Source organism: Artibeus jamaicensis, unplaced genomic scaffold (genome assembly GCF_021234435.1).
Source record: "Artibeus jamaicensis isolate MK-2021 breed Jamaican fruit bat unplaced genomic scaffold, CSHL_Jam_final contig_548, whole genome shotgun sequence".
NCBI lineage: Eukaryota > Metazoa > Chordata > Mammalia > Chiroptera > Phyllostomidae > Artibeus > Artibeus jamaicensis.
In genome coordinates, this window is record NW_026521883.1 from 13,882,709 (window position 1) to 13,904,283 (window position 21,575).

Here is a 21,575-nt window from a genome sequence, read left to right on the forward strand (position 1 = left end):
GCCCTTTGAGCTGAGTAGCATCCTCCCTGAGCCGCATCCCTGGGCCTCCTGAGGATACCGCTGCCCCGCCAGGCAGCCCGTGGTCTGTCATTTCATCACAAGCAGTGATGTTCCAGTTGCTTATGAACATGTCCTCCCAGAATCGGGACATCTCTAAACTCTTATTCCATGCAGAAAACAAAATCGCTGCATTCAGAAAAAGCTGGGCTTTTGTGTGCTGAGGCACCTACCAGGCTGGAAATCCCGGCTCCCGTGAAATAATCCAAAGCAGATTTCACGTGGTGTCCATTCTTGCCGGTGTCACTAGTTTCTGATTCTGTCTGCTCTCAGTTTTCCTGATAAAGGACCAGGAAAACTGGTCAACTTCACCGCTGCAGTGAAGTTGAGTGTTTTAAACATTTCAGCTCAGGATGTGAGCCCCTCAGCAGCCTTTTGGTAGTCCCACCTCAGGTCTCAGTGCCATGAATGAAAAAAAGAAAAAAGCTTCAGAGCTGCCTGATTCTCAGAAGGTCTTCCTGACTTGTGGCTCATTGGCTGAGTCACAGCATGAACCACACTCTTCCTGGCTACCTGGGCTGCCCTCCGTGTCTAAGGAAGCAACTGGAAGCTTCTCTCTTTTTTTTTTTTTCCTGGCATGGGGACCAGCTGCACCTGAGCTAAGCCAGGCTCGCTGCAGCTGATCCCAGCTGTGGAGCTCATGCACTTGTGAGGCTGAGTGGTTGCTGTTCTTCCTATTGTCATCACCCAGCACTGTGGTCAGCTCTCACATCGCTCGTGGATCGCTGGACCATAAATAACCACACTAACATCTGTGTCGCACACTCTGACACTGTTTTGTTGACTAAGTCCTTGAGGCTTATCGAGGTGTGATTATTTTTCTTTCTGTCTCTTTTTGTCTTCTCTCACAGTTTCTGGGCATACAGTGTCTCATGGTAAAAGCAGCTTTTTCCCTTCTTGCTCTTTAGTATTCATGGTCTGGACATTTGTTTCCTGTGGCCTTCCCTTGCTAGAGGCTGTAGTAAAATGAGGTACTTAGCCTGAACGTTGCTCTGAGACCATGGAGAAAAGAGCTTGAGCTGTTTTAACTTGTGATCTCTGCATGTCGTAGTCACTGAACCTCGCATTTGCCAAGATTAATACTGTTCCCTTATTTCCTTCATTCAGTAGGTTACCCAGTAGTGTAACCAAGTTAGGAATACAACCAGACGGTTGATGGTGTGTATAGAATCAAACCCAGGATTATCAATTGATGTTGGTACCAGACCACCAAACTTGTGTGTTCAGCATATTTCAATCCAGGTATAGAGAAAGATTTTAACAGTTGTCTTGCATTTCAGGAAAAAAGTTCTAACATGTATGTGTGTGTGTGTGTGTGTGTGTGTGTGTGTGTTGTGTATTTTATTGATTGTGCTATCACGGTTTTTTCCCAATTTTTTCCCCTTGATCCCCCCTCTCCCCTGCACCCCCCAACCCTTCAGCATTTCCCGCTCCTTAGTTCATGTCCACGGGTTGTACATATAAGTTCTTTAAATTCTGTTTCCTATACCATTCTTAACCTCCCCCTCTCTTTAATGCCTACCAATTATGCTTCTTCTCTGTACCTTCCCCAACATTCTTCCCCTCTCCTTCCCCATTGAAACCCCCCATGTGATGTCCATTTTTCTGATTCTATTTTTGTTCTAGTTGTTTGCTTTGTTTTTGTTTTTGTTGTTTTTCTTTTCTTTTTTTAGGTTCAGTTATTGATAGTTGTAAGTTTGTTGTCATTTTACTGTTGATAGCTTTTGATCTTCTTCAATTTCTTAGTTAAGTTCCTTTAACATTTCACATAATACGGGCTTGGTGATGATGAACTCCTTAAACTTGACCTTATCTGGGAAGCACTTTATCTGTCCTTTCATTCTAAATGATAGCTTTGCTGGGTAGAGTAATCTTGGGTATAGGTCCTGGCCTTTCATGACTTGAAATACTTCTTTTCAGTCGCTTCTTGCCTGTAAGGTTTCTTTTGAGAAATCAGCTGACAGTCTTATGGGCACTCCTTTGTAGGTAGGTATCTGTCTCCTTTTCTCTGGCTGCTTTTAAGATACTCTGCTTATCTTTGATCTTGGGTAATTTAGTTATGATGTGCCTTAGTGTGCGCATCCTTGGGTCCAACTTCTTTGGGACTCTGAGTTTCCTGGACGTGCATGTCTAGTTCCTTCACCAGATTTGGGAAGTTTTTCTTCATTATTTTTTAAAATAAGTTTTCAATTCCTTCCTCTTCCCTTCTCCTTTGGCAGTCCTATGATTCAGATGTTGGAAGGTTTAAAGTTGTCCCAGAAGTTCCTAAGCCTCTCCTCTTTTTTTTTTTTTTTGAATTCTTGTTTCTTTATTCTGTTCTGATTGTGTGTTTATTTCTTCCTTTTGTTCCAAATCATTGATTTGAGTCCCAGTTTCCTTCCTGTCACTGTTGGTTCTCTGAATACTCTGCTTCATTTCCCTTTGGGTAGCCTTCATTTGTTCCTTCATTTTGCGACCAAGCTCAATCAGTTCTGTGAGCATCTTGATTACTAGTGTTTTAAACTCTGCATCAGATAGATTAGCTGTCTCCTTGTTGCTTAGCTCTTTTTCTGGAGTTTTGATCTGTTATTTCACTTGTGCCAATTTCTTTGTCTTGGCATACCAGTTAGGTTGTAAGAGGGCAGGGCCTTAGGGAATTCATCAGGCCAAGGCAACCCTCTTTGCTGCATTGTAGTGCTATCAGTCTGTGTGAATGTTTCTTTAATTTCTTCATAGTCAGAGTTCCATGCAGTTTGATTTTCTGGCACTTCTGGTTCTTTAGTGTCTTTAGATTGGTTGTTATCCCCCTTTCGGTTGTGTGAGGAAGTGAAGGGTTTCCACCGACACCTCCATCTTGGCCGGAACTCCTGTTTGTATGTGTTTTGGAAACGATATGAGACTTACTACTTGAGTGTTGGCTGAAATGACCACCTAATGCCTTCTTCTAATGAAGACTATCAAACTGCCCCCAAACTTGATCTTTCAGCCCATTTCTGTCTCTTCGGACATAACCTCTGTCAAAGCAAAAATGGGCTCATAGCTCCCTGATCAAACAAACCAACTAGTTAAAAACAACTATGAACTCTGGCTGGTGTGTCTTATTGGATTGAGTGCAGGCCTATGAAACAAAGGGTTGCCAGTTTGATTCCCAGTGAGTTCACATGCCCGGGTTGCCGGCCAGGTCCGTGGTGGGGGGCACATGAGAGGCAACCACTCATTAATGTTTCTCTCCCTCTCTTTCTCCCTCCCTTCCCCTGTGTAAAAATAAATAAATGAAATCTTAAAAAAAAACAATTATGAGACAGTTTGGGGAAAGTGAACACAACTAAATATTTGCAATGAATGATTTATTGTTCATTTATTTAGGTGTGGTGATACTATTATAGTTTTTTTATTTAAAGAAGCCTTACCTTTCAGAGATACACACTGAAATATTTAAGGATAAAGTAATATATTAGTTACACTTTGCTCCAACATAACCTGGTTTGTGTGTGGGGTGGGGGGATGCGTGTATAGATGGACATGATTGTGGATTGGTGATTGTTTAAACCCAACATGTGGAGGTTCATTCTGCTACTCTCTATATATTTGCAATTTTCCATAATAAAAAGTTTTTTCTAGTTGTTCAGTAGCCATTATACTTTAGAACTATTTACCTTTTATAAATATACTGAATACATGTAGTTAAATTTTAATTGAAAATTTAAAAAAATATTTAACTTACAAGAAAAAACATAGGATAGGCCCAGTAGCTCAGAGAGACAGGCAGACTGCAGTCGTTGAAAGGGACGGTAGGGTAATTGGAACAGGAAGAATCCGTATCCAAGCAGAAGTTAGACTGGAACAGTGGTGTCCAATTTCTGCCTTCCCCGGAGACTTGGTCACACTCCCAGGAGGTGGCACGCCGACATATAGTCGGGACGCCGGGCTTCCAAGGTATAGAGTCTGCCGACAAAAGGCCAAGCACCAGTGTTTGGAGGATCCTTCAAGAGCTGCTTTTTGTCCAAGTACTAACCTTGCCACCCTCTCATTTGACAAACTCAGTTTGCTGGAAGGGTGGTAGCCATAAGGCGCCATAGCCTATGCTTTTTGCTTTTTTGTTTTCGGATGGTAAAATTGGTTCCATCAAATCATATATTTGAGGACTCTCTCTGATGAAGCTTCTGGTATTCCTCATTTCAAAAGCTGGCCACCGGAGACTTGAGACCGAAGCCTACGTGGCTGCCTGTGTGGGTCAGATTTTCCCGTCTTCATATGTAAAGGGAAAATCAACCTGTAATAGTGGCCTTTGGACAGAAGACCTGGCTTCCTTGGGCACACCCTTCTTGCCTAGACTGTTTCATTGCCTGTTGCCCTGAGCTTCTGGTGGTCAAAACAATCAGCTTCACCACCTGCTTAGCTGACCAGAAGCAGTACTGAAATCTTGGCTTATTGTGACTTGTTGTAGCCTTTGAGCTTTGGGAACCTGGGAGGTGCGGCATTTTTTGTACTGACCACCTACTTTGTGCTCAGCCCTGGAATTCGAAGGTGAATGAGATTTAGTCACTGCCTGAAGGCGCTCCCTCCCATTCTGGAAGGGGGAGCAGACACCTGAGTAAACCCATGCCTCACAGGTTACAAAGTGTTCAGAGAGCAATGCACAAGCCACTTCTGGTGTGCAAAGGTGCAAGGGAGCCTTTGCACCTGCGGTTGGGGAGCATCTCCTGGGAAGCCTTGGGAGGAGGCCCAGCACAGCCTTTATCTGCACTTTCGCAGAGAAATTAGTTGGGATCCCAAACCGGTGCCGCTGGTTTCCTGTGTAGTAGAATTCTGGAGAAGGTTAATTTCTTCTTCATTTACCTATGTACTTTCCAGTTTGCTAAAAGGAGCATATATTTCCTAATCAGGAGAAATTTTTATAAAGACTTACATAAAGGCAGGGCTGCCCTAGCAAATTGCCTTTTTGCTTTAAAGGAAAAAAAAAAAACAACTCCTTTAAGACTTTACTCAGTGTTTTGTAACTAACAGTTTTTGAAGAAGGTACTGGTTAAGGGAGTATAACAAGATTTTCTAGTGTTGTCAGCAATACCACAATAAGCCACAAAGCAGGGATTAAAAACAAGCAGAAAGCCAAGGCAGGGACTAGAACGGTACAGGATCTTTCACCACGAGGCAAAAACATCTGTAAGGAATTGCAGCTTGAGCATATGAATAAGACGGGTTGAGGTCCAAAGATAAGTCTGATTTCTTTTTTAGAATAAATAAATGTAAAAGCTTTGTTTCCGGATCTGGGAGCATGGGCTGAGGAGAAAGGAATGGGCTGCAACTCCCACCTAGAAGAGCATGCCTGGGTCACGGAAGGGCGGGGTTTTTGAATTTGATGGTTGAAGTCAAAGTGTCCAAACAATCTTTTCTCATTTCCAGACTCATGCTGATTATTGACCTTGAAGGTTTGGCCTGCTTGGTGGGTTTTTTTTCTTTATGGTAATGAACACATAACAAATCTAAGCACATTAAACTACTTCAGGTTACTTGTGTTGGGCTCATTTAGCCCTGCTGAATAATCAGCCCCACCTAAAGTACTACCTTACAAAGACAGGCTCAGACATGTCAAAGAGTGCTCTGAATCAGAGCCACCTGCACCGGAGCACCAGACCTCTCCCCGCCGGCCAGAAAGGGTGGTGCTTCCGGTTTTCACTCTTTCCCATTGTGCACACTCCCTTCCCAACGCGAGTCTCCTTACTCCCGTGCTAGGGGGCTTGCACTTCACTTCATGAGTTCCACATGACTTGGAAGAGCTGTTCTGAGCAGCTTTTACATAAGTGCCATTTGGAGTTTTAAATTGCTGTCATTGACATGATTGAGACAATTTCAGAATTTTCCTAGGAATAGCAAGATGATAGTACACTTGATGCCTCAACTCTCTGAAGTGTATTGTTCCCAAACTTAAAGAAAAAATGTTCAATTCCTAATTTGGAAGAGTTTGTAAACAAGGACGTATAGTGGAGATTGTGAGCTGTCCTGCAATACCCATTTATTCTCTCCTCTACCTATTAATGGCTAGCAGACTACCCAAAGACTGTATTTCCCGGGCTTCCTTGCAGTTAGATGTAACCATGTGACACAGTGCTGGCCACTGGGGTGTGGGGACAGGGTTGTACCACTTCCTGGCCTCGTCTGTAAAGGGAAGGAGTAGATGCCTGGCTCCCTGGCACTGCAGAACTGTCACATTGGCCCTGAATGTTGTTTTTGCACATGTTATTGAGTGACAGATAAAAAAAAAGTTTCATTGTTTAAACCACTGGTGGTCAGAGTCTTCACCCCAAAGAAAAACCTGTATTGTAACTATCACAAGAGTATGTAGGAAGCCTAGTTGCAATGGAGGGATGTCTGAAAACAAACTCTTAAGGTAATAAGAATGGCCAGGTGCTCCACCAAAGGGCCATTATATGTCCAAAAATACTTGCAGAGTGTTCTGGCTTCATGGCTGTGAGGGGCCAGCTCCTTTTCCCCTGGTGAGGATATCTTGCTGCTAGTTTACCCCAGTCCTCCCTGAGGTTTGTTTACACTGCCATTATGAGCCTTTGAATTAGTCCTTTTTTCTCCTGTGGATGACCAAACCCCTCCTATAGGAAGACTGAGGGGCTGCAGTTTCAGGGAGAGAAACTATGGCTACCGCTGCTAGCTTGGTCAGATTCAAGTCCTTAGCTCCCTGGCTCAGTGCAGAGAGGGAAGGTTCCTAAGAAGCCTAGGATCATCCAACAAGGCTTTCTCTGCCCAAGGAAGACCTCCGGTGCCAGGGACTGCCCACCCCAACCTTGTACATATTCATGGAACTGAACAGAGAGATTTCAGGAGTTGCGGTTTAAATGGATCAGATTCTACATGGGAGAAGAATCCTTATCTCAAAGATTCTCCAACCCTACTCCTTCCAACTGGCCTCACCGTCTGGCTTTGTCACAGCACAGTGATACTACTGGTGCAATGGGACCAGGGGCCACAAGAGCAGGGCACTGGTTGCTAAAAAGATGTGTTGTTGGTGTCCCCTGCGCGTGGAGGGGTTACAGTCTTACCAAGGTCAATTCATCAAAGAGAGTGCACCTAATTTGCTTTTCATACCTGAAAAAAACACTTAACCAGGTCTACTGAAATGTTGCTTAGAGAGTTGTCTTAGATATTTGACAGTGGTGCTTGGATGTAATTGCAAACCTATACATTATGAAACTTTTGGGGTGGTAGCCTCCTTCAACTGGGCCATACGCCCAGCGAGGGAATAAAGATTCTCAGTGTGTGTTGTAGATTTCAATTACAGATTTCCACAAAGTCTAGCTGGGCCGGGAGATGGAGCTGTGTCCAGTTAATTCCTCGCCGCTGTTAGGTATTTTCCCCGGGACTGGCACTGCCTTCGCCTCTTCTTTCCATCCTCCCCCACAGGCGTGAGTTTGCCCCCAGCCATCCCCTGTCCCGACATGCAGTTCCCCCAAGGATGTGTTCTCCCCCCATCGCACAAAATTTATGAGCTGGAATGTGGTGACTGCTTGCTCATCGTTTGCACCTGTGCGGTGTGTCCACTCAGCAGCAGGGGGCACACGGAAGCTGAGCACCAAATACTCAGAGGTTCCTAATAATGAGCACGTGTGAAGCCCAGGACGTCGGCTTCCCGTTTGATGACCGAGCTTGCACTTCTGCGAAGTAGAATTTATTTCAGTAGCTATAGCCCTGTCATCTGTTCAGCTAACCTGGAACTTACGTGGAATTGTTCATTTTCAGTCACGTTCTATTCATAGTAGTCCAGATTTATATGATCTTAACATAGAAGCTGGACTTGAAAATGGATTTTAAAAAAATACAGGCTAAATTGTCCTTAAATTCCTGATTTTAAAAGTCACCTGGGAGAAGTGTTTTTGTGTATGCCTTTGGCGGGCTATGGATTTTCTTCAAAAGCAGGTTTCGGTGACTTTACTGTGTGATTCATTGCTGTGTTTTGTCATAAAGATTATTGCAGAAACGCTATAGAAACCTAGTGCTGTCTTACAGAATGTTTAAAAATGAGTGAAAAAGCGGTGGAATACATGAAACTGCAACTTTTGTTATCTAATTTCTTTGCAGTACTATGCAAGATGACATTTTTATTCTTCATGAGCAAGAGTATGACAGTTTGCTTGAATCCATCTTCAAAACTGAATTCTTAAGCCTCTTAGCAAAGCGTTACGAGGAGAAAACCCAGAAGCAACTACCTCTGAAATTTAGCAATACGTAAGTTGGGATCTGGGGCCCCCACCTCCAATCAAAACTAGGGTGACCTTGGACCTCAGTGCTGGGGTCCAGGCCGAGAGGAAGGGAGGCCTGTGGGGTGGGGCCTGGCTGCGTTAGCTTCTTCCCATGGAATCTCTGGGCCGCAGAATCCAGTCCAGGTGGTTGTCACACACTTTGAAAAGGTCACTTTGGCATTTCTGTGAAACAAGGACTTCATCAAATGGTATATTTTATCATTTGGATGGAGGTCACCAAAGTGAGGCAGGGAAGGCAGATTTTTCTTTATCACCAATAAGAGAGTAGCCAGAAGTAGAGTAAGACTGGAAGAAGAGGAAGAAGAAGAAAGTGAATGGAGTGGGAGCGGAAGTTCCCAAAGTCACACCTAATAAAAACCTGTGGGTGGGGCATCGGGGACGTGCAGGTCACAGGTGGCCAGTGCCCTGGGCCTCAGCTCTCCTTGTTCTGCTTTAACAGCGTGGTCTCGTGGACCAGATACCAGGACACTGTCGAGCTTCTGAGTTGCTTTGTTTCTCCTTAAATTTCCATCTATAATATGGAGATAGTTTCCGTCTCTTGCTACCCACAAGGGTGAGGCCACGGTAGAGCCGTATTCCCACCACGAGGGAAATTTGCCCTGACGAATGCTGCTGTGGTTGCACCAACATTGATACGGGGGGCTGTGTGGACCCCTTGCCCCTCTTCAAGGAACAGCTCGGCTGTTAGCGCCAGGAGCAGTAGTTTTGCCTGGAGATTTGTAATAAGGGAATAATAATAATAATTAATAATAAAATGAAGAAGACGGCTACCAAGAGCTAAGCCACTCAATAGAATAATAAGTAGCTACTTAAAATACGCTTTTCCAGTCTGACAACATGAAGAAATATAAGTTAAAAAAAGCAGAATTTGAAATTGAATTAGGCATATAGGAAATATGAAAAATAAAATATGGCTGGGAGATTTGGAACTGTAAGCAAACCTCCCTATTGGTTGGACTTTGGTTGCTAACTGTTGTCTTTTTCCCTTCCCGGGGTGGCGGGATGGCGACGGAATAGAGCTTAGTTAAATAGTGACCACATTCTGCTGAGGAAGACACGAGTTAACGTGGTCTGACATCTCTCAGCCCTCCGCACACAGACCCAGAGAAATGAGGGAGAGGCACGGGGACACACTACAGCAGGTGTGGCCATGTGTGGTCTCCTTCCTGCCGTCCCCCAGGGAGTCCCACCTGAGTCCACCTGCAGAGTAGGATTGGCACCTGTCATGGGCTACCTCCCTCACCACCTGGTGTATCATTGGTGCTGGGCCCCAAATGCTTCTGCTTCTGGCCACAGAGCTCCCCTTACTGTCGTGCCAAACCTGCGGCTTCACACTCCTCAGGGCCCTGGGCTGTGTTAGAGTTCCTGGTCTTATCTCCTTTCTGCAGAGGGTTTGGCTACCAGTAGAACTCCATTCTGACTTGTTAACTCCAAGAAACATACTTGTTGCAGGCTTGAAGTCAAGTTGAAAAAAGAGAACTGGGGTCCCTGGAGTGCCGGGGGCTCACGGCAGGTGCAGTTCCACCAAGGCTTCGGTGACCTGGCCATCCTCAAACCCAGTAACAAAGTGCTGCAGGTCAGCATCGGACCCGGGCTGCCCAAGAACTCCCGTAAGTGTCCGGCGGGCCCCACGTGGAACCAGGGCTGGCCTCCTGGGCTGTCCCAGCCTGGCCTCCCCTCACCCTGCTGCGCACCATCCTTCTCACCACCTGCTCTTGATACATGCACAGATCTGCAGGGCACAGCACCAGAACTTCTCTGCCTCTTTCAGATTCAAACGTTTCCAACTAAACCAACGTCGAGGCAAATGCACGTTGAACCTTTCTGAATGATCTAGTAGTATGTCTGGTATTCCTGGCGCCACAGTTTGAACCTTTCTGAATGATCTAGTAGTATGTCTGGTATTCCTGGCGCCACAGTGTTAATTGGGTTCAAAACAAATCAGTTTGTTGGCTTTAACTTTCCCTGCCCTTTCCAGTCAGATCGTGTCAACAATGCAACACTGATCCTTCCCATCAGTTTGAAAGAAATTGGCTACATTTACCAGCCCTCTGGTGGGTTCACTAGGTTACTGTGCATCACATCTAGCACCTTCCCTTCATTTAAAGCATGTCATTAGACACACATCACCAACACACCCCAGTCTGCCTCCTTCACTGGCCTTTGAGTCCTTTTTTATTTATAAGTGATATTTATAAAATGGCATTTACAACAGACAACAGAGGAATCATATATGCTACATGTGTAGATGTCTCTGTAAAACTTGGTCCATATGCATGGTCGGTGACGATGATGCCAGTATAAAACGGGCCTTTGCGAAGTTTGCAGAGACGCACAGTGACGTGCACTAACAGTACAGATAAACAGCCAATCAGAAAATGCTGGCGTGTGTCTGTGTAGTACTCAGTACTTATAGAAAGAGACAGCATATTTAGGGGGGATTTGTGAAAATGCTTTTCAACAAAGGAATTCTTTACAGAGAGGTAGACAGGGTTGAGGGAACAGAGTGGACACCAGGGACAAAGAACAGCAGAACACTGTCCTTTCCCCTGAGTCGGAAGGGACAGACGGAAGAAAGAGCTGGGCTGAAGGAAGCAGCGGGAGGGATACCCTAACTTCTCCCTCCTCTGGCCTCCAGTCTGCTGCCAGGTACAGAGGAAGGTGGAGAAGGGCTGCAGATAATTAGCAGGGTGTGTGTGAGCAGTGTTCAGCGGGCCCCTCGAGCAGAACACTGTCTCATTGTCTCATACGGTGACACTGTCCCAAGACACCCAGACCCAGCTCCTTTGCTTTGTGCTATTCAGCCTTGTCACTTCTTGCTCTTCTTGTTATAAGGAATTCCCTTTGCACCCCTCTTCCAGCTGGTTTGATCCTACCTCTCTTACGTCCCGCTTGAGTCCTTCTTCGCTGTTTTCCTCTCCAGTACACGGGCCTCGTCTGGCCTCGGGTGGCCCTGTCGTCCCGGCCCTACTTCTGGCCCGTGATACTGCTCCATGCGGCACTAGTTCGTTTTCCAATTCTTCAGGTCTCTCTGTTCAGGGCCCAAGTCCGCCTCTACCCTTCGTGGCCACTGCGTTTAATCGGAGGACTGTAGAACACAAACACTCACATGAAAGGCTCTTGACATAAGCAGATGTCCAGTCAGCACTGAAATGTGCTTCGTACTGGTGACCTTGGCATGCGGCACTTGGGTGTTTAGTTCCTGTGCGTGTTCAGAATGTGGGGACAAATATTAACATGTCCCATCCCTCTCTTGAAAGTCTACACAAACAGAAACCCCTGTGTAAGAATTTTTAATACCTCTCTGTACAGTTATTACCTGTGACATTTCAAAACTGTGCCTCCATCCACATAACCTCCAACCCCCTCCTGGCAGGCGAGTGGAACAGAATTGCCCTCAAATGTGTCTTCTCTTCAACCAGCCTCCTGCAGATCTGGGTTTGAAATGTCTCACAAGTTTTGCATAAGCAAAATACCATCAGAAGCCATAAAACCCACTGGCAGTACTGACTGTAACTTTGTCTTGCTTGTTTATCTCAGGTCCTACCAGAAGGAACACCACTCAACACAGAGGTTATTCCAGCGGAACTCACAACCCCAACTACCCAGTGAGAGCCGCCCCTCCCCCGCCAGGTAAGCCAAGCGCACTCTAGACTGGGGCCATTAACCTGACCCATCACTTGTAAAATATATTTGGGAAGAAACCCACTGGCAAGTCAATGCTCACGTATTAGCCAGCCATGAGCTCTTTCATGTGTCCCAACACAGTGGCACAGCTTATGACCCTGAAACCCAGGGACAGTACGGGCTGGTGAGACTGAACTGTGTCTGAGTCAGCGACCTGGATTTCGTTGCCTAGCATGACTCCTTTCCTAGGAATGGCTTTCTCCAGTCAGTGAGAGACAGGGCTTCCTCCTCCTGGACAACCGGAAGGGCATCGGAGTTAGGCTGTAGGGTGCTGCCTCTATAGAAATGGGAGCTTTCCAGGTATAACCTCACCACCATTTCCAAGTTCCAGCCAGATACCATGACAGTATTTTGCAGCTGGTTTATAGCTTAATAAAATAAGTTGAAAATATTTATTCTTAGTCAAATAGGCTCTAGGAGAACTGCTCTAACTAAAGTAATGTGAGATTCAAAATTGATTAAAAATTTATTTTATTTTTAATACAAAACTTTTAGATCTTATGTTTCATGTTTATCATTTTTATGATGAAAATATAATCTGCAGATCAAAAACATCCAAATCCAAATAAATATAAGACTTTCTGCCCTTAATAATATGTTTAGTATTTGAAGGGCACTCTCAAAATTCACAGGCATATTTATTTCTCCATCACTCACAAAGTTCGGTTCATAGAAATCTGCCCCTAGAATGCTCGATGTTAATGAGTTTGGGATTCTAGGTCTGTGAGGATCATCTCAGGGCCACGCTACACTCAGATTATCCCAGACAAGAGACTCTTGTTTGTAGCAACGTCGGAGATAAGCAGTAAAAAGCATTTCTTTTGTTCCCTATGCTAAAATATGGATGCTGTGCCCAGCAGTGAGAAACTAAATCTCGTCTCTTGGAGTTCCCCCTGCCTGGGCCAGCTGTCTCTCTTCCCCCTGCCTTTATGCTTGAAGAAAATGCAAGCACAAAGTAACCTAAGAGAACCAGTGTGGTACGGTGTTAATAAATGTGCCAGCCCCTGTGCAAAATCCTGGCCAGACCACCTTTGCCTCACCTCAGACCAAATATCCGATCTTGAACATGGCACCCATCCACTCCACATGACAGTTTCTTCATCAATAAAACGAGGCAGTTGGATCCAAACCTCACGGCTCAGCACTTCTTGCACCATCTGTAGGGAAGGACCTGCGCTGTTGTTGCTCTTTTGTCTTAATCTTCAATCCACCACACACCATACTTCTTGAAGGCAAAATAAAAAGTAAGAGAAGGATGGAATTTTAAACGCATGCAAAATAATAAGCCAACATTTCTCATTACATTTAACAAATATTAAATAGCTATGAAACTGCTATGAACATTTCCAAGTGCTTATTTTTAATTTCTGAATAAATGGCAGGCGAGTGGGTGACGAGCCGCGTGGGGAAGCCCCGCCGTGGACCACCCCGCCCCGTGGGCATCACACCCCGAGAGCTCACCGCCTGTCTCCTTGGCAGCCTTGGCAGCAGTTGGGGTCTCACCAGGCTCTCTGTTTCTTTAATGAAGAAATTGACACTCTGAAAGTTTATATATCTTGTTCAAGGTCAACATAGCGATCAGAGGCAGCGCCAAAACTGCACCCTCAGTCCCTCTTATAAACAGATCATCCCACTGGGACTGAACAGTTTCTCCCTTAATTCAGTTGGAGGAGGCTGCAGGGGGTTCACCAAAGTTTGCCTTGAGGAGTCTTGTTCTTCACCGTTACCGATCTGTCAGTGGGAGAGGAGATACGGGCTTCTTTTTACCTAGCCTGGAATGGACTTTCAGCCAAGGCCCACGGTTTGGAGCCCGTCACCACCATCCCTTACTCACCGGATAGTGGGATCCCAGCTAGGAACGGTTGTTGGCTAAGAGAGCTTGCTCTGTCGGGACCGATCCAAGCTGCAGCCCCGTGTCCCCTGCCTGAGTGGGGTGCTCCCTCCACCCCTCAGAATGGGCTCCCGCAAAGGACGCCCAAGACTGGTCCTTTGAAAATGGATGTCCAGCTGTTTAAACGGCTGCCTGTCAGCCGTCTTGAGTCACACCCTATAATTTTTCTTAGACCCAAGAAGGTGCCTGCCTCCCTTGAGAGGTGGTTTCAGGTTTACCTTTTCTTGACTGGGCTTCAAAACCCTGAACATCTGGTGATTCTTCTGTCAAATTCAAGCAGCGCATGTGAGCGTGTGCCAGGCGCTTGCTGGGCAGTTTACCATGGATTAGCCATTTCCCACACTCATTGTATTAGCAACTACACCCACCCTCCATCTTTTCACATGGGGAAACTGAGGCCTGGAGAATCGTTGGAAAATAGTTTAATTATTTCACCAATAGTTAAAATAGTTGCTCTTGGTTAATAAATGTGAGAAATTCAAAGAGCCTTTTGGTAAAGGATCGTAACATTGGAGCTTTGTTTTGTCCTCTCGTCCTCCTAGGGTACCATCAGAATGGCGTCATCAAAAACCAGTTTGTGCCACATCCCCACGCTCCTGGAAACCTGAGGTCAAATCAGAAAAGCCTGTACACCTCCATGGCCCGCCCCCCCTTGCCGAGACAACAGTCCACCGGCTCGGACCGCGTGTCGCAGACTCCAGAGAGCTTGGATTTCCTCAAGGTCCCAGACCAGGGTGCTGCAGGGTAAGATTCCCCCCTTTCGTGACCTCCATCTCAGTCAGTCACACCAGGGTTCACAGACTTCCCTGGGCTGGCTCTGCATGACACCAAAGCTCAGCTCTCCGCCCACGTGTTGTAACCCAAGGCCCAACGCTGTGAGTTTTGCGGGCATTTCTGAAAGTACAGCCAACGTGATAGCACACAACTCGTTCTCCGGAGAGGGCTTAGCTTAGAAACACCAGAAGACCGGTCTCCCGCAGCCCTGAGACTGAATTACACAGTGACCTTTTTTGCTCTCTGGCACGGCTGAGGAATAATGGGTTCTTCTGATTGATGGCTTTGCCTACAGTTGCATAAGTACAGTAGCTCAGAGAGTCATTAGGCACATGGAGAATAACATCCCTGAACTTTCTGAGATGTAGACATTTGTTTATGAATATAGATCTTTAAGGCTTTAAAATGAGCACTTTTCTGGTTTTCTAGAACAGGAGTTGAAGAGTAGTTAAAAGAAACCTAGGATTTTTCAGTAGAGGAAGTGAAGATTCCTGAAACTCTGTGCAGATATTCAAAAAGTTATCGCTGGAAAGGAGGTCAGGTGCATCCTGTGGCGTGACCAGGCTTGTAACTGGGGCTGACTGACTGCAAGACAATGAGTGACCTGTGCCAGGAGGTAGATGTTGGAAGCAGTGTTAAAAAATCATTCTGGCACTTCCTGACAGGTGTGTCTCGGTTGGTGGAGCATCATCCTAAGTGGAAGGTCGCCAGGCAGGTACATCCCTGGGTTGCAGGTTCAGTCCCCACTCGGGGTACGTACGAGAGGCAGCCAACTGATGTTTCTCTCCCTCTCTTTCTCCCTCCCTCATCCTCTCTAAAAAATAAATAAAATCTTTAAATTAAAAAAAAAAAACATTCTGGTAGCCCTAGGATGTAAGGAGAACCTTGTCCCTAGGGCTGTTCAGGCACAGGGGAGATGTAAGTCACCAGACAGATGTTGTAGAGTGATGTCGTCAAACAGCAGAGAAAGATGAGAACCCCACTCAGCCCCTGTTACTTACCTAGTGTTGGGCCTGCTGCTTCCTTGCTCGAAGCTTCGCTTTCCTCGTCCGTACACTGACGTGATGCCACCTAGCTTACACAGCTGGTGGGAGGACTAGAGATTATGCATAAATACCCAGTATGGTCCTGGGCATGTAGGAGGCCACTCAGTCCACTGGAGTTTGGTTACAGTGGTGATGATGATAGTGATGAGGCTACAGCTATCACCACGTGGTTGACCATGTGACTTCTACGACCATCAGGACGTGGCCGACCATCTTCCGACTCTGCGTGATTCTCAGTGGTGGAGTGGTGCTCTCTGCTGGACCCACTCTCCCCCTCTCTCATGTCCGGCCCATTTCCATTCTGTTCATGTCTCTAGAAGATGAAGATGCTCCTAATGGGGTCAGGAGACCCGTGTACAAAACAGAGCTGGGAGAGAAATGACCGCTCCTTCCGCCGGGTGGGCTGCCATCATTCACCTTCATGCCCCGCCTTGTCAGCTTCCTTCCAAAGACTACAAAGCCCTTAGGAACTTACTTCCTTTTTTTTTTTTTTTTTTAAGATTTCATTTATTTACATTTTAGAGGGAGGAGGGAGAAAGAGAAGTAGAGAAACATCAATGCGCAGGAGATATGTTGATATGTTGCCTCTCGCCTGCTCCCAACTGGGAACCTGTCCCGCAACACAGGCCTGTGCCCTGACTGGGAATCAAACTACTATCTTTTGGTTCGCATGTCAGCGCTGAATCCACTGAGCCACACCAGCCTGGGAGGAACTTTCATATTCTCTCCTGGTGCTCATTTTTCCCTGGCAAGTCTTACCTCATTTCGGCTACAGATACGAAAGCACTTTAGTTTCATACAGATGGCCGTTGCGGTGGAGTGGACCCCACCCTTTATTAGATCTCTCTGTCCTCGCCCCACCCCTCTTTTGTGTAAGTAGTTGTGTTCCATCAGTGCTAATTGTCATGGTCTACCTGACCCGCTTGTTCTAAAGCAGTAGTGCTTGACCTGTCGGGAGCACAGTGTCCCTGGAGAACTTACTGCCCACTTGCCAGAGTGTTGGGTTCAGTAGGTCTGGGGTAGAAGATGCTGCTGAACCTGGGACCATATTTTGAAAACCGCTCGTCTAAAGTCTGATTGCTGAAGCCAGGGAAGGTTCTGTGTAAAAGTGAATTGAAAGAGTGATGTTGAGGCAACTGGATTACTCCATAATCCAGACACACACTATTCAGATGAATGGACATCACTAGAATCATCAAACAACTCTTCCCAGGCCCAGTTGGTTGTCCCAGGGAAGGCAGGGGATTAAAATCAGTGAACAAAACGCACCAAATCTCTTAGCTCTGTCTGCTAGTTTCCTCCTTGCTTTAGTTTGGCAAGCAAAACCGTCTTTCCAGCCTGCTTTTGCAACTTGCAGACTTGCACACCAGCCAGCTGGGAGCATCTGTCAGCCAAAAGCAGGCAGTTTAGGAACACTGTGTCTTACCCGAGGCTGCTCCCTTCCAGCCCTCGGCTCTGTAGTTCCCCGTTGAAGCCTATCACCCCCTTCGCCCCCTTCAGACTAAGGATGGGGCACATGTGATGTTATTGTGGTGATGGCTGTGAGGATGGAAGGAGAGGGCACGTTCACAGCTGTCTGCCAGGCGGTACACTTTCCTGATGGTTGTGTAAAACTCATGATTGTATTAGGCACAGGGGGTCTGGTAGCTGCAAGCAGCTGAGCCAGTCTCCTGGCTGGTTGCGGCTCCGTGGGTTGTGCATCATCCTGCAAACAGAAAGGTCTCGGGTTCAGTTCTGGTCAGGGTGCGTACCTGGGTGTGGGCTGGGTCCCCGGTGGGGGGTGTGCAAGAGGCAGCGGATCAGTGCTTCTCTCGCACATCAATGATTCTCTCTCTTTCTCCCTCCCTTCCCCTCTCTCTAAAAATAAATTTAAAAAATATTTTAAAAAATAGAAAATTTACTCTGGTTTAAGGCCTAAGCTTTCTCTTAGTATTAATTTTCTAAAAACACATAAAAGCAAAAGTGAAAATAATTTCTCATGTGGCCGGAGACCTTAGACACGCATTTCAGGAGCCTCGTGGCTCCCTGCACTTAGCAGGTCCTCTTTGCCAAGAACGCACGGACGGCTTTATCCCACAGGAGGTTGCTGCAGCCAGCAGGGGGCTTTGGGGTCCCAAGCTTGTACCTTTCCAGAAACACAGGTTTGTTACATATATGTCACAGTTCCAAAAAGTGACCTTGAATTTGCCAATCTAGGAAAACGCAATTGCCAGCCTTTCTTTCCTCGGGCTTTCCCACCCTCGGGTTTATCTTTCTTCCCTCTGCCGCCCCCAGTGCACTTTTCTTTACAGACACATTGGGCATAAGCCATCATTTCTTTTGGATCACGTAATGGGGATGAAATCAAGTGGTGTAATTAGCACCTCAAGTTAATTCAGGAAAGTCTTCGTCAGTGTATTTTAGGTTCAGTCAAGGTTTTTTTGGTGAGAACATGAAGTCTTTGCTGCATTAATTACTGTCCCATCTGCATCCTTTACCCTTGCCTTGTCACATGTGCGTCATGGTCACTCTTCTCGTCGTCATTGTCGTCACCATCCAAGAAAACTCAGAGATGTGGAGGGACCGCTACTTTGTAGTCCTTCAGCGCACCTTTTGAAGCCTGATGCAGGGAAAGGTCTTTGCCGATTCCCAGGGAAAAAGAACAGGTTAAGCAAGAACCGTGTAAGCAGTTCACCCATCAGTCTTTGCTCTGCTTGGTGGGAGCACTGGGTGTGCCAGTCAGGCGTGCTCTGTATTTCCCCTCCGGTAACTGAGGTGCATGTAGTCCACCTGCACTTCATCACGGGTGTATCAAAGCCCACGCCGGAGATGCCTTTTCTGTTGGCCTTTCGAATCCTGGGGTCCATTTCCTGCAAGGACAACTTCAGAAAAAATGTCAGCATCCTCCAGAGGTCAGTGCCGCCCGCGGTTGGAGACACAGGAGAGTATCGGGAGTGCTGGGTGGTAGGGCTCCTGGCGGCGCCACAAAGGCAGGATCAATAGAGAAGCTGAAACGCTGCCTGGGTGTCTCTTGACAAGGATCTCCTAATGGAGCCATATTTTCAAGGAGCTTAAAACTTCCAAGTGTCCAATAGCAATATTTCTCGACCCATAGGCTACAGGAGCAGCAGCCATCTCCTGGCCCGAGTAGACACGAAGCTCAGGAATTTCTGGCATCCACTCCCAGGTTTCCAGTAATGTTTATAGATTCAACCTTTTGGAACGGACCGTATTTTAAAGAGCCAGAGACATAAAATGATGCCGTTATTTTCCTTCTTGGAATTTCAAGGCATAAATTTCACATCTGCAGAACAGAGAAGTGGTATCTGGAAGCGCAGTCCCAGCAGCTAAGCCTGGGATAAACCAGGTGCACCCCCGCCCCCAGGCGTGGCAGCTGCAGGGGAGTGGCCTCATAGAAGGCGGCCTGCTGGGGGCCCCGTGGCAGGAACTGGTTGTGAGTCTCGGTTGCCGTGTTTGTTTCTTCATTGAGTCACTCCCTGGGTATTTCCTGGGTCCTGCGCCTTCTCTGTGCCACGTGCTGGGCACATGGATCATTTCCCTCGTCACCCCTGTGCTGCCTCACGTTTGTCACTTAGTCTCCCCACAGCTTGGTGTCTGCACCTGTAAAATAGGAATAATAATAATAATAATAATGTAATTTTAAAGCCCACTCCATAGGGTTTCTTGGAGGTAAAGTAAGGGTTTCGCAAATGATAAAGCACTGTGCAGTTCAAACATTTATTTGTATTTGTTTTACAACTCATTCATGTGCTTTGGTCTCACGGGGAAATAGTAAGGTTCTACTGGATTGAAAAGTGCTTGTCCCCTGGCCCAGTGGCCTTTCTTTCTTTCTTTCTTTTAGATTTTATTTATTTATTTTTAGAGAGCAGGGAAGGAAATGAGAAAGAGAAGGAGAGAAACATCAATGTGTGGTTGTCTCTTGTGCGGCCCCTCCTGGGGGCCTGGCCTGCAACCCAGGCATGTGCCCTGACTGAGAATGGAACAGGTGACCCTTCGGTTTGCAGGCTAGGTTGAGCCACAACAGCCAGGGCCCAGTGGCTTTTCTTGCAAGAACTGCAGAGCTCTGGACTCCTTGAGGGTCTGCACCTTAGGCATTGTTGGCTTTAACGGAATGGGCAGCCTGCAGAAGCCAAGACAAAGGGACCGGTCAGAGAGACACCTTCCCCGCCCCCCCCCCACACACACACACCTGCAATAGCTGTGCTGCTGTGTGGGCTCAGAGCACAAGCGGAACAGAGCTGTGAGGTAACAGTGCAACAGGCACTGGCTGAGTTTGGACAATGTAAATAAAGCCCCAAACTCCTCCCGCTCCGCTGTTCCTCAGTCTTCTCCTAGTTAAACCTCCTCTGCTCCAGTCACCGTAACAGATCACACCCCCTGGAAAGTGATGGCTTTCCCAGGAGAGAGAGAATAAACAAACCCTCACTTCAGAGAGCTTTGTTGTCACTGATGTCATTTGGGGTTTTTTTTCCTTGTGGGCTTTTGGCATCTTGTGAGACTGGGCAGCCATCCGTAAGGGTTCAGCTGTCAGTCAGCGTCTCCATGTCTCAGGGCAAAGGCCTCCCTTGGGCTTCCCCTGCCGCTGACACGGGGCTTCTCCAGCAGTGCAGGCCTTCGCACGCAAACCGACGTCGCCTGCTCGGTTGCTTGGGAACCGCCGTGTGGGTTACAGTGTGGTCCCATTAGAGGTGTACTGCCCTACTCCGGGAAAAGGCCTGCCGCGAAAGTGAGCGGGTGTAGTTCGACTCCTTCCTGTGCTTTCTTCGTGGGAATGGACACAGTAAAGTGACGAGTGTGTACAAATTAGCCTGAAGTGTGGGTCAAGTAGCAACAGGGAAACTAAATTACATTGTGCCACAGTTACATACAGTGAAACGTGGATTCGCTTAGTGACGTGGCATTTCCTAACTACGAACTTATATATATTTATATATATATATATACATATATATATGTATGTATATACATGTATATAAAGTGAAACTTTGTTACTGAAATGAGAAAAATAAGTTCATTACTGTGAGTCTTCAATGCTTGCTCCAACCCTCATGATCTCAATGAAATGATTGGTTATTTTGTTTGTTTGTTTGTTTGTTTGTTTGTTGAGAGAGGGTAAGGGAAAAAGAAAGGGAGAGAGAAACATCACTGTGCAAAAGGAAACATCACTTGGTTGCCTCTCACACGCCCCCAACCAGGGACCCGGCCCACACCCCAGGCACGTGCCCTGACTGGGAATCAAACTGGTGACCCTTTGCTTCCCAGGCCGGCATTCAATCCACGGAGCCACACCAGCCAGGGCAGTGAAATCATTGTTTGTTTGTTTGTTTACTTATTTTATCTTCAGAGGGGAAGGGAAGGAGAGAAATGTCAATGTATGGTTGCCTCTCGTGTGTCCCCCGATGGGAACTGGCCTGCAACCCAGGCATGTGCCCTGACTGGGAATCGAACTGTGATACTCTGGTTTACAGGCCCGCACTCAATCCACTGAGCTACACCAGCCAGGGCAAAATAATTGTTTTTAAAACATAACTTTCAGTCATATCAGGTTTATTGGGAACGTAAACATCATAAAATTCCAGAAGTAACAAAATGACCTAAATCATGCGTATCCACCCCAAAACCAACCTAGGCTTTGTTACTCTTCATCACTTTTACATGAGTGTGTGGATGCGAGTTTGCAGGAGGGACGGTGGGGACAGGGGTGTGCCCCTGAGCAGCTGGCCGTCTGGAGCTGTAAATCGGCCCATTTCTGCTCTCACTGTGGCCACTGTGACTTCCCCGGTCACAGAGCCAGGAAGACAAGCCCGTGGTCCACCACTGTCATTCCACAGGGCCGTCACCACACGTGAGCCACAGATGACAGCATCAAGA

The 21,575-nt window shown here is 46.7% G+C and overlaps 1 protein-coding gene across 2 annotated transcripts in view; it reads left to right on the top strand.

Moving 5' to 3' along the window:
• The window catches only part of MYO1E (myosin IE), a 206,054-nt gene that overhangs the window by 174,816 nt on the left and 9,663 nt on the right, over positions 1-21,575 (top strand). For both annotated transcript variants that reach the window (XM_037151034.2, XM_053670099.1), the window contains 4 exons: positions 8,125-8,271; positions 9,759-9,916; positions 11,847-11,939; positions 14,427-14,628. In XM_037151034.2, coding sequence (XP_037006929.1) covers positions 8,125-8,271; positions 9,759-9,916; positions 11,847-11,939; positions 14,427-14,628 — 600 coding nt within the window. The remainder of the gene's footprint in view (positions 1-8,124; positions 8,272-9,758; positions 9,917-11,846; positions 11,940-14,426; positions 14,629-21,575) is intronic.